Here is a 13877-nt window from a genome sequence, read left to right as displayed (position 1 = left end):
TCCAACTGTATCATTACAAAATCCCCAAGTCCCACGTTAGACAATTTCAGAAATTAAGATTTGAATATTAATATTTAGAGTCAGGTTGAGACACCTGCAGAGAACAGAGATCAGATTTCCATGAAGATTCAGAATTGCTAGATCGATGGATTTTCATCTTGTTGGAGGGGCTGAATTTAAATCCAGGTCCCAAATGTAAAAGCCACAGCTGATTCACTATGATAAGAACTTCTAATAATAAAGTATGTAAGTGATGCTGTTACATTTTCAGTTTGTAGATATTAACAACGTTTAGTATTTGCCATTAAGTAATACATTTACCAAACATCTTCTGCATCTTCGTCACATTCTGCTCCAAATTGGCAGATATCGCATGATGAGGTTTTCTTCAGAATAGTTTCTCCAGAACCTTCGTTTCCTGCAGGTTAACATTATTTAGAAATTTTTTAAAAAGCAAAACATTGCTAGGACTTTGTGATTTTTATTTTTACTTTCTGATGAATACTAGAAATGGGTATTTTGAAAATGTTCCGGTTACATGACATTCCCTCCAAAAAGGATCTTTTTATGTTTTCATGGGATATCGGTGTCACCGGCAAGGCCAGCGGGTTTCCTTCCCTGAAAGGCCTTAGTGAACCAAATGGGTTTTACAATAATCGATGCTTTCATAGTCACATTTACTGAGACTAGGTTTATATTCCAAAATTAAGAATTGGGATTTGAATCTATATCTGAGGAGTATTAGCTTCTGGATTACTAGTCCAATGACATTGCCACTGTCTCCCTAAATTCTTACCTATCTCTTATGTTTGACTTTGACAAAGTACTAAGTTAAATTAGTGAGTAATTATTCACATTTCTTGCTTTTGTGCATTAACTACTGTAAATATTTCAGAATGTCTTATTTCTCGTCAGAGAAGTGTCATAAGTGACTGCTTTGTCATGTTTTTTCTGGAAAATGTGACTGCAGGCTTTGATTTTTTAAAATATTCTCCTCCCCCTCACATTACTTTTATTCAGATGAAGCTAATCTTATTCATAACAGGCTTTAATTGAACTACAATTGAAATTTACCAACAACTTATTGCAGGAATCATTGTAACCCGTAACCCCTAAATAAGTCAGGATAAAATATGGTAAGAAGAAATTGTTGAGTCACATTCACAGTAATTACCTGAAAATAGAAAATGAAAGCACTGCAGTATATTAGAACAACCACAAAACTAAAGAGAATATGCAATTTAAAAACCTGTGAGAAACAGCACATAAAATGGAAATATTCTTCACTCAAATGCCATTTATTTAATTTAAAAAGTGAGCTTAAATCAAGATTTCAGCTGTAATAATCAGATTGAAAAAAATGAAGATCTTAACCAAATAACTGCACTTTGAATGATATATTGATGGTATAATCAATTACAACATATATTATTACTATATGCATATACCATATAAAGTGAAAAATAATATATGGAGCTGGGTTACGTTCAGGGTGATCTAATTTTTGGATCCCAGAATTTATGTTCTGAATTAACTTAAATATAGACTGCTAGGAAGTTCCCTCAGTTGTTCCTGTGCATGGGAACACGCACTCTGGAAATGAGAAAGGCAAAACTGGAAGGTTGAAGGTCTGATTCAAGCCTATACTAAGCTGAAAGATTTTATGCAAATTACTCCTGGACTGAAGGGTAGACTTTGCAAGCAATATTGAAGAGGGGAGAGGAAATCACGAGCAAATATAAATCAGCTAATTGATCAGCTATAGAAAATAACTCAAGTTTATATAGTACCTCCATTGGAAGTCCCAACTTGCTTCACACACGATATATTACCTTTGAAGTGAACTCACTGTAGTTATGTAAGGAAACATGGCAGCTAATTTGCTCACAGCAAGAATTTTCATGCAGCAATGAGCCAAGTGGCAAAGTAATGTTTTTATTGTTGGTTGAGGGATAACAACCGACTAGGACACTTGCAGAAAATCTTTACACTTCCTAGGATGGTTTCATGAGATATTTTATGCTCACATGGTCAAGCAAATACCTTAACCAGAACACAGTATATCCAAAGTACTCCCTCGCTATAGCAGTTAAGGGTTGGCCTATAATATGTTGTCAACTCTGATTCAATCAGGACTGGTGTCTACATCACTGGGGTTCCCTGCATGGACTCATTTTGGGTCCTTACACATAGCAGTGCAGGTCAAAGAGTCACTCAAAAAGGCCAGTAATAATATTGGTTTTGTAAATATAGGCATGGAAAAGTGTAATTAGAGTGTAGAAAGATTATTTGCACAAGATAACAATTATGACAGGATCCATACCATTTAGAGTAAACTATTATGAAAAGGTCAATAAAGCTAGTGTGTAGTTTTAGTAGGATGATATCAACTAGTAACAAAGTGATACTTAACATCCTAGGACTATTTCCCATGAAATAAAGAAGGTTAAGAAAAAAGATTTTGTCTTCAAAAATGTATCAACAGGAAATTACTATTTCTTTTGTTTGGGGAATCAGTAAGACAGTGGAGAGATCTGTTTAAAAAAACTTCTTTAACAGAGGGTTGTTAAAGCATGATGTTTTCACTACAGGGAATAGTTCAGACAAAAGTCTAGTGCATCCTGGCAAGGTGATTAAGTAAACTAATGAAGCAAAATAGGAGAAAAGTTTACTGCCCTGATCACAACAATTTGGATTGGTAATAAAAATAGGAAATACTCACAGGTCTGGCAACATCTGAGAAAAGGAAAAATATTAACACTTCAGTTTGATGACCTTTAATTTGAGAAAAATCATCAACCTGAAATGTTGGACTGAATTATCACAAAGGATATCCCTACCTGCCATATCTCTATTCGACTGAGTTGGCACGGGATGCAAGCAGCCTCAAAGCAGAGGCAGATGGATGGAAGGCTGGCAGGCTTGAATTGCTACCTTCATTTCCTGGGATGTTGGCCCAATTCTAACAATATTGGGTTATCAAACTCTTACTCCCTGCCACTTCATATACTGCCAGTAACCATATCAACAAAACCAGGTGGAACAGATGGCCAGGCATCTGATTTACCAGATGTTCTCATTATGAATGCTTGTCTGAGGTCCAAAGTAATTACTGGGACTTGGGCCTTAGTGGAATGGTAACTTTGTTTAATTGACATTATCTCATATTAACTTGGTCTTACTTTGCGCTTGTTTTTAAAATGCCCCAAGTACTTATTTGCAAAACAAAAAAAAAAGGTGAATTCAATTAAAAGTTCCTTCAAAATGATCCAGTCCTAGTGTTCATTGTTCAAGTAAACCCCAAGGCTGAATTTTTTTGGATAGCAAGCATGGAGATTCGCAGGCATGGAATTTCCTTGGAACATAGGAATTAAGAGCAGGAGTACACAATTCATCCCTTTGAGCCCGCTTTGCCATTTAACATAATTATGGCTTATCTTAACCTGGTCTCAACTCCACTTTCCTGCCTGCTCCCCAAAGCCCTTTATCCTACTTTTCATCAGAAACATATCTATTTCTTTCTTGAATCTGTTGATTGATTTTGCCAACTGCACTCTGAGGCAGTGAGTTCGATAATCCCATTCCATGCAACTTATCAGACACTTGACTAGAATTTTCCTTTTGGTATCCGAAAGCATGAGGGAATCACCCAACTGCCTGCAGGAGTTGCCGACCCTCCAGTGGCAGATTAGCAGAGCCTGTGGTCGAAGAAGGCTTTCAGTGTTTGCTTGCTTGCTTGGCTTCAAATACAGCTGTTGGTGTCCGTGGGGTAGGTGTTCCCTTCCACAATGAAGACTTGGCTAATGAATGATGTGGAGATGCTGGTGTTGGACTGGGGTGGACAAAGTTAAAAATCACAACACCAGGTTATAGTCCAACAAGTGTATTTGGAAGTACAAGTTTTCGGAGCACTGCTCCTTTTTCACTAGCTACCTCACGAAAGAGTGGTGTTCTGAAAACTTGTACTCCCAAATAAACCTGTCGGACTATAACCTGGTGTTGTGAGATTTTTAACTTTGGCTACTAAGGTATTTAGAAAAATAAATTAAAGTTAAAATAATTGGAGAGAAAATGTTTCTGATAATGGAATGCCCATTTTCTCACTTAATTGAAAAAGAAGCCTGTTGCATCTTCAGTTCTCGAGGGCCAATTTGCTCTCTAGTTTCAAGAGCCACTTGTCATCCGTAATTGGAATGGAGAGTCTGCCTTCTGGCTTTTAAATAGCCATTTAAGAAAGATCTGTGTTCACCACAGTGCTCTAGACTTCCACTGGAGTATGTCATAGTCCTGATGTCTGCAATGAAACTCCTCCAGAAAGTCTGAGCATCAACATTTAAGAGTTTCAGATCTTTTAAAAGCTATTCTTTTCTATTCCTATTACAAAAGTAAATAACTTCTGACTTAACCACATTATATACCATCTGCTGCTTCTTACATATTCAATTAACCTAACTCTTTGCAGCCTGTTTTTCCTGTCCTCATAGCTTGCATTCCCTTGTATGTGCAGCATTATAATTATTAAAGAAACAGTCCACATCACTGTCAACCATTCTTGGTAGCAATAACAACCTTTGCTATTTACTCAAAATGCTGCACATACATTGTCACTCCAGACTTTGACATAAAATGAAAATGGTAGAAAAGCAATTAACTAGTTACGAAGCATTTTAAATCGTATCCTGATGTTGTGAATAGTTGCTACATAAATGCCGATTGCATTTCTGCACTTTAAATAATCACAAATTAAATTTGGAAAAATATGGATTCTAAGAGTTGTGCTAGAAATGATTTTGCAGACCAGCTGTCTCTCTGACAGAAATGAGAGTGATTCCATGCTCAAAAGCAAGTTTGTTCTGTTCCTAATATAGTGACCAACACTGTTTGACAGGGAAGGTTTAATGATGACCTGGATTTTGCTGCAATAATAATAGTGAAGTTGACATTGTAAGCCATTATCAAGAGCTAACAGCAACATATGGAAATTACTGTCAGAAATACCATGTTCTGTCACAGGGTGTGCTGCTGCAGCACTCAGCATTTAAACAACAGCAATGCAGGAACGTAGTGTACTTGTCCACTTATTCCATGCTAAAAAGGACAAAGAAGTTAGGACTAAATAAAAATCGAAAGAACTGAGGATGCTTTAAGAAGGATTCTAAGGAAGGGTCACTGGACCCAAAACGTTAACTTTGATTTCTCTTCACAGATGCTGCCAGACCTGCTCAGCTTTTCCAGCAACTTCAGATATTGTTTTCAACAAGTTAGGACTTCTGCATGCAGGGGAGTGAGAGAGCATAAGAGTTTTAAATTCCATAATAAGTTGCTAACTGAATGGCCTCCTTAATGTTCAAAATTAAATTTATAATGTGTAATCTCATTTCCTGAGGAGCAAATTAATGTTGACTTTAAAAAGGTTTTTTTTAAAGTACTCGCTATCTGTCTTTACTCTTCCTTCTTTTGGTACATCTGTATTTCCCAATATTGATTTTGCTTGCTATACATTAATTCAATGCACTTTATATTTCCTGCGTTATACTTCCTAGTTGAAGTCTGCAGACAAAACATTCATGTGATTTTGTTTTTTGGTACAAGAATCACAATTTGCAACCTACTCCCCTGGTCCAATTCAGTTTCTGGTCAGTAGTATCCCCGGGATGTTAAATATGATGATTCAGTGGTATTAATGTGATTGAACTTCAAGGGGCAATGGTTAGATTCTCTTTGTTGGACATTGACAAGGCATGGCCCTTGTGTGGCATGATGTTAATTACTACTTGTCAGCCAAATGTGGATATGTCTAGTCTTACTGTATTTGGAATGGACTGCTTCAGTATAAGTTATGAATAGTCTATTAACATACACCCTTCTGACCTGAGAATGGAGAACAGGTATTGATAAAGCAGCTGAAGATGTTTGGGCCAAGTACTCCTGCAGAAATGTCCTAGAACTGAGAAGTCTGACCTCTTATAACCACAATCACCATCCTTTGCACTAGCTGAATAGACTGGGGCTGTTTTCCCTGGAGTGTCAAAGGCTGAGGGATGGCCTCGTGGAGGTTTGTGGAATTGTGGGGACCATGGATGGGATGGTGGACAGGGTCTTTTCCTTGGGGTGGGGGGCATGTGTTTGGGGTGGGAGGGGAGTGATATAGAAGAAACCTAGGGGACAACTTTTTCGCACAGAGGGTGATACGTGTTTGGAGTGGGCTGCCAGGAGAGGTGGTGGAGGCTGATGCAGTTGCAACATTTGGGGCAAATCTGGATGGGTGTGTGAGTGGGAGGGGTTTGGAGGGATGTGGGCCAGGTGCTGGCATATGGGTCTGGTCAGCATGGACAAGTTGGACTGAAGGGTCTGTTTCCATGCTGAGCATCTCTATGACTCAGAATAGAAACACCATCACTGCAACAAAGAATCCTCAGACTGCTGTTGTTGTTTCCAAACATAAATTTATTAGTTTGTTTCAAGTAAAACAATTTGGGTCCCCCAGGCCTGCTGTCATACACACTGCAGATCATGTGACCACCTTTATTTTACTTTGGAGACAGGGTGGAATCTTATGAGGTTCCGAACAGCATGGGCTATGGCGAAGTGAGCAGTAGAATTGGGAGAGATATAGTGCAAAACTGATCTGGATGTCAAAACTATCTTTTTGCTTTCCTCAAGCAGTATGACAATATCTCTGTTAATCAGCAGTGAGTACCCAGTTGATGAAAAGTATTGCTTGTTAAGAGCCCAACCTGCCATAGGTAGTGGTCTTACCTAACTCTCCATACAAACTAGCCTTCAAGAAAACTTAACATGGAAACCAGTTTGATTTCCTGGTGACCTCAACTTGCTGCTTGCTCCAGGAGAAACATGTTGACAACAGACAAACTGGAGCGCAGGACCAGTCACACATGCCTTTCCACCACTGACATTGGCACTCCATTAACAAGGAGGCATTGCTACCATCAGGCAATGCACTGTCACTGTGCCATTCAAGCGCAGACTGCTCTCAGAGGGGCCACACCAATCAGTAGAATATGGTTGCATCAAGTGTATAGGTACTACACAGGAAAAGGAGCCAACAATTTTTATCAGGCTGCTCCTTGGCTTGTCCATCTTTCCTTGCATCAGTGTACCATGTTAGTCTAGCATCAGTACCACATGTCACACATATGATATCTGCAGCAAGCAATCCAACATCTCTGAAAACCTTGGAGAAGTCGACCATGATGAAGTCTATGGGGATGCCTGTCAGTCTGGGGATCCCAATACAGTTAGCCAAGAGCAGTCTTCCATTACCAGCCCCAGGCGTTGCTCACATTCGGTCACCTATTCGATGTGGCATTACATAAGGGGACGATGCCTCTGTGTTGCAAGTCATGATCAGCCTTTATCTTGATAGGGACAAGTCTGGGGTATATGGGGGAGGACTGACACATATGAGAACCTATGCCAGAGACCTTGGCAGATAAGAACCGTAACTAGTAGATCGCTCAAGGAGGTGGGCCACGGTCATCCTGTTGCTTCCATTCAAAGAAATTAAAGGAGTCAGGGAAAGTTTGATTCAGGCAAAGGAGCCTGGCAAATGGGAGGGTATAGTAAATAGTTTTAGTTCTATGTACACAACTTGGATGATAAGCTTGGGAAGTGTGGTCAATGCCAGAAAAATCTTTCCTTAAATGGTTTTCAAAATGGTTTACTGTATTCTAGCTGTGATCTGACTAATGCTTTGTATAGTTTTAGCAAAACCTCTCTACTTTTATACTCCATTCCCTATGAAATGAAGGCCAGTATTCCATTTGCCTGCCTTCACACCCACTGAACTTCAATGCTAACTTTTTGTGATTCATGGACAAGGACTCCCGGATCTCTCTTCTGTGGCTTTCTGCAGTCTTTCTCTATTTAAATAATATTTAGGTCCTCTCTTATTCCTCCCAAGACCTTACATTTCTCCATATTATATTTCAATGGCCATTTCTTTTTTGCTCATTCACCTAACCTATCTATATCCCTTTGCAAACTGTGTCATCCTTACCACTTGCCTTCCCACCTATTTTTGTATTATGCACAAACTTGGCTATAGTACATTCACTTTCCTGAACTAAGTCATTAATATATATTGTAAATAATTGTGGTCGGGTGCTGATCCCTATGACACATCACTAGGTTTAGATGCTATCCTGAACATGTCCGCCTTAATCCTACTTCTGTCTTGTATTAATTAGATGTCTATCCATGCTACCTCCAACTACTTCCAACACCATGGACTAATCTTATGAAGTAGCTTGATATGTCATATTTCACAAAAACCTTATAAAAATCCAAATACATTACATCCACTGCCTCCACTTTATGTATTGTGCTTGTTAGCTGAAAGAATTCTAGTACATTTGTCAGTTATCATTTCTCTTTCATGAAGCATGCTGACTCTGCTTGATTACATTATGCATTTCTAAATGCTCTGCTGTTGCATCCTTTATAATAGACTCTAACATTTTCCAAATAACACATGTTAAATGGCCTATAATACCTGTTTTTTGTCTCCTTCCCTTTTTAAATAAAGGAGTGAAACTGGCTGTTTTCCAATGTATGGGATTTTTCCAGAATCTACAGATTACTGGAAGATTACTACCAATGCATCTACTACCTATGTAGCTGCTTACTTTAAAATCTCAAGAAGCATTCTCTCAGGTTCAGGAGACATATCTTTTTTAGACCCATTAATTTTACTAGCACATTTTCTCTGGTGATAGTTATTGTACTTATTTCTTCTCCTCCCTTTGCTTCTTGAATATTTACTAATTTTGGAATAATATTAGTATCTTCTATTGTGAAAATTGAGGCCAAGTATTTATTCAACTCCTCTACCATTTCCTGATTTCCCATTATTTTATCCCCAGGCATGAATCTCCAAAGACCCCATGTTCACTCTGGCTTCTCAATTCCTTTTTAAAGAAGCTCTTGCTGTCCAGTGTTAATATTACTTGCCGGTTTACCCTCAAAGTTTATTTTTGCCTTCTGTATTATATTTTGATCATTTGTTTTGGTTTTTAAAAAAATTACAAATCCTTTGGTTTACCACTAATGTGAGTCACATTGTATGTATTTCCTCACAATTTGATGCTATACTTCCCTGGTTAACCAGTTGGGTTAACCCCCTTCCTTGAGTCCTTCTTCCTCACTGGAATATGCCTTTGTTGTGAGCCTTGAACTATTTCCTTAAACAGCCAACATTCTTCCTGAATGGTTGTTGCTGATAAACACCATCCCCCATCCACTCCAGCCAGCTCTGCGCTCATTCCTTTGTATACATCCCGACATAAGCTTAGTGTTATTGTTTCCAACACAAACTTTTCCCTCTCAAACTGAATGCTAAATTCTGCTCTGTTATGGCCACTGCTTTAACTCTTGCACCATTTATTAAATCTGCCTCATTTCACATCACCAGATCCAAAATAGTCTAATTCCTGTTATAGAGTCATAGAGATGTATAGCTTGGAAACAGACCCCTCAGTCCAAACCGTCCATGCCAACCAGATATCCCAACCCAATCTAGTCCCACAGCACCCGGCCCATATCTCTCCAAACTCGTCCTATTCATATACCCATCCAAATGCCTCTTAAATGTTGTAATTGTACCAGCCTCCACCACTTCCTCTAGCAGCTCATTCCATGCACGTACCACACTGTGTGAAAAAGTTGCCCTGTAGGTCTCTTTTATATCTTTCCCCTCTCATCATAAACCTATGCCCTCTAGTTCTGGACTCCCCAACCCCAGGGAAAAGACTTTGCCTATTTACCCTATCCATGCCCCTCATAATTTTGTAAACCTCTATAAGGTCACCCCTCAGCCTCTGATGCTCCAGGGAAAACGGCCCCAGCCTGTTAAGCCTCTCCCTATAGCTAAAATCCTCCAACTCTGTCAACATCCTTGTAAATCTTTTCTGAACCCTTTCAAGTTTCACAACATCTTTCCGATAGGAAGGAGACCAGAATTGCATGCAATATTCCAACAGTGGCCTAACCAATGTCCTGTACAGCCGCAACATGACCTCCCAATTCCTGTACTCAATACACTGACCGATAAAGGAAAGCATACCAAACGTCTTCTTCACTATCCTATCTACCTGCGACTCCACTTTCAAGGAGCTATGAACCTGCACTCCAAGGTCTCTTTGTTCGGCAACAATCCCTCGGACCTTACTACTTAAGTGTATAAGTCCTGCTAAGATTTGCTTTCCCAAAATGCAGCACCTCGCATTTATCTGAATTAAACTCCATCTGCCACTTCAGAGCTCATTGGCCCACTTGGTCAAGATCCTGTTGTAATCTGAGGTAACCTTCTTTGCTTTCCACTGCATTTCCAATTCCTGGGCGAGAAAGCCCAGGTTCAAATCCCTTCTGCTCCAGGTGTGTGTCTTAACTCAAGTTTCTTCTAAGCTGCATGTTTGGACACATGCACAGTAGCTCTGCTGTTCAGTGCATGGTGATCGTTGCAGTTATGCTCATCACCATATTGACATCACATTCTAGTGCCATGCACAGGACTCGAAGCCTTAGGTCGCCAGTAAAACAAATTAGAGAGGACACTGGTCATAACATCTGAGCAGGTTGATGAGAAAATATCATTAATGGTAGTTTGTGAGAGTCTGTATTACCAAAGACAGTGCATAGAATCAGGAAGTCCCCTTTGAATTGTCCGTTTGAGATTTCATGGATAACTAATCAGTATTTTTTACCTAGATTCATGGTCCATTTGATTCACACTTCCATCGAGATTGGCTTTGAAAGGGAAAAGTCCAAGGTCTTCCTCAAAACTCTCAGACAAGGTTAATCTGCCAAGATTGAAGACAGCAAGACCAATGGGTTCTGTTCTGCAGTCTGTTCGGAAGTCGATTTGTAAGCATGTCAAACACAATGCATATACTGAATCACCTTTGTAAGTGCTAGTGTTCATAAGTTATATACAGGTATTTGTAAATTGGAGACTGCCCTCCCTGTATTCTTCATGATTTGAGGTGCCTAGAACTGAATGCTGTTGCTCAGAGCTTTATGTAACAGTCCTCAAGATAAAGGTCAATTTTACATTAGCCTTTTAAACCATTGTATTTTAGTTAATTATCTGATGTTGTCTTCAATATTATTTACATTTATACAACTTCGTTCAATGTAGTCAATGTAGTAAAATATCCCAAGGTACTTTATCAGAGCACAAGTAAAGAAAGGGCCATTTGAAAAGATATGAAAAGGTCTACGAGATAGACATTAAAGAGATGCCTAAAGGCAGAAAAAGAAAAATACAGAAACAAAGGCAGAGATAGAAATGTAAGGAGGAAATTACAGAGCAAATGCCTAAACAACTGAAGGTCTACCCACAAATGGTAAGGTAAGAAGCCAGAACAAGGAGCTGAAATTGAAGAATCACAATTGGTTTTGGAGGGTTTTAGGATTGGAGGACAATGGAAAGGGTGAGGTGACTCCAAGTTTTGAACACAAGTGTGGATTGATGGCATAAAAGTACTATTGTTATATTATGATTATTCAAAAGTTATCTACTACTAACTACAAGTAATTCTAGAGTTGCTTCTCTCCATGTGTTATCAAATAATTGGATGTTCAAAATTAACAAGATTTAGAAAAGTAGATTTGTTATACATTGTGCAGTGGGTCAGCTAGGTGTATACTAAACAATCTCTTAATGCAGTTGCACAGAAACAGGAAATGACATGAATTACAAATGCATAGTGTAATCATTGTGACCTCTGTTGATTCCTGCTTTAGTCTTTGTTTTAAGTGTCTATGCTTCTTTTGTGTTAGACTGCTTTGTGCCAACAACACATACAGCCTGCATTCAACAGCTGCAAATCGTTTTCTTTACTTGAAGAACTGGTAAACATTATCAGTAGTGGAAGAGGATTCATGTTCTTATCATGCCTTAAAGCCTTGAAGGTCAACAGAAACTAATGTTGATTTTTCTTCAAGGGACAGATTCTTTTCAGTTACACGATTAGTCAGAAACTATTCTCCCAGTTCCTCCACCCAAAAATTTTATTTTACATAATAAATCAACATACTTTTTGTACAAAGGTTACATAGATCACAGGCAAGTTTGTAACTCTTATGAAATGGTTCTAGTCAACAAGTCATTGTGCTGTTGTAGTGAAGCAAATGTTTTTCCAATCCTCAACAGAATTATCAATTAAATTATGCTTTAATTAAAGTCTGAGATGATCAATACAGTTGACTTTCCAAATTTACATTTGACAATTTTTGAAGAAATATACATTTCGTCTTAAAAAAAAATAACATGCGACAGTGACTAAATTTATCCAGAAAATTCTGGTGGTTTCTTTTAATGCAGCATTCCCTGTGGAAGAGCTACAAAGCTGCTCTTGCATAGATCTGTAGACAGTCTGATGGAAAAGGTTATCAACAGCTCCCAAAGGCAAAACTTTACAACAGCAATTTATACTGATGATATTATTTTAATTAAATGCACAAGTTAGTTCTTTATTTTTCAATGTAAATCCTATTTTTAAAAAATCTGCACTACATAAAGTATCAGTGTTGGAAGAACAGAACACACACATCTCTATTTTACACTGAGTCATCCAAGCAGAAATGACTGAAAACTGGCCTGCTATTGACAAAGCTGCTATAAATGGAATGAGGAATAGAAATCTAGATTATAAATATTTAATGCCCCTTTCTACCATGTAAAGTTTCATGACTCCAGTGTGACAATAACAATGATGCTTGTATTTATTTTCCTTTAGGCAGTTTTTCCCCCTGAAATAACCGTCCTCATTAAAATGATATACAATATTGTATAGGTATACAGCAGGATCATTGAAATGAGCTACAAAATTGCAACCTGATTTTCAAGTCTTTTTTAAAATTCAGTTGCTGCGTTCATCTTTCCACAAAACATACTGCTTGCAATTAATTGCTTGCACATTTGTACCCTGTTTATTCCAAATGCTACTATTTGTTTACATTTTGCTGTGTTTGTGCATCTTAGGAAGATGACAATTAAAATGTGATGCAAAATTCAAAGGTTTTGAAAATAGGCAGTATAAATTTGTAAGAGAAGAAACTTGGATATGTACACAGCAAGATGAAACTGAATAATGCTGAGTATAAGTGTCATAAAAGTGGTCCTTTCTCAAATTTCCGATTCTTAAAAGTATTCACTTCACTCAGGTAGTTTCACAGGTACCTCATAAAAGTGACTATTCTTCATGGACTTTGTCTGTGAATGTCAGCAGGCTATTTAATCAAAGAAGACTTCACTGTTGGATCCATCTTAGTATTTGTTTGTGTAGTACATACAGTGGATGAAAAACAGGAACAGGGCTACTCCAATTCATTCACTGTGCCCATCCACCCCTCTCTTTCCCAGTTCACCAATACAAGTTATTGGATTCCCACTGACTTCCTGGATGGCATCAGATCACTCAGATTGCAAATCAAAATGAAGACTTTCCTGATCACATCACTTGGGTTCACACTGTATGGAGTATTTGACAAATACAACTTTATCCTCTTTAAAAAATGTAATTGCTTTGATATTAAAGAACAAGATAGATATCAAAAGGTGAAATTGTGGTATGAATTATTTCAAGATATAATAACACTAAGAAATAGTACATGGAATACATATTGAATTGCACTTGGAGGAAGCACTGAGCTTGACAACAGTGGAGAACATTCTAGGAATGGTGGACTATAATATGCATCACCAAGAGTAGCTTGACAGCATCACTACCAACCAAGCTAGTCGAATCCTAAAGGGCATAGCTGCTAGACTGGATCAGCGGCAGGTGGGGAGGGAACAAACAAGAAGGGAAAAAAAAATTGACCTCATCATACCAATCTGCCTGCTTTAGATT

At 38.3% G+C, this 13877-nt stretch overlaps 1 protein-coding gene across 1 annotated transcript in view; it reads right to left on the bottom strand.

Moving 5' to 3' along the window:
* LOC140482061 (tomoregulin-2-like) overlaps positions 1-13877 on the bottom strand; it is a 95584-nt gene that overhangs the window by 33693 nt on the left and 48014 nt on the right. Inside the window, exon 5 of the mRNA XM_072578966.1 lies at positions 322-418. Within this exon, the coding sequence (XP_072435067.1) occupies positions 322-418 (97 nt within the window). The remainder of the gene's footprint in view (positions 1-321; positions 419-13877) is intronic.

This window comes from Chiloscyllium punctatum, chromosome 10 (genome assembly GCF_047496795.1).
Source record: "Chiloscyllium punctatum isolate Juve2018m chromosome 10, sChiPun1.3, whole genome shotgun sequence".
Classification (NCBI taxonomy): Eukaryota; Metazoa; Chordata; class Chondrichthyes; order Orectolobiformes; family Hemiscylliidae; genus Chiloscyllium; species Chiloscyllium punctatum.
Note: the sequence above shows the minus strand (reverse complement) of the source record. Positions and strands in the feature narration are given on the sequence as shown.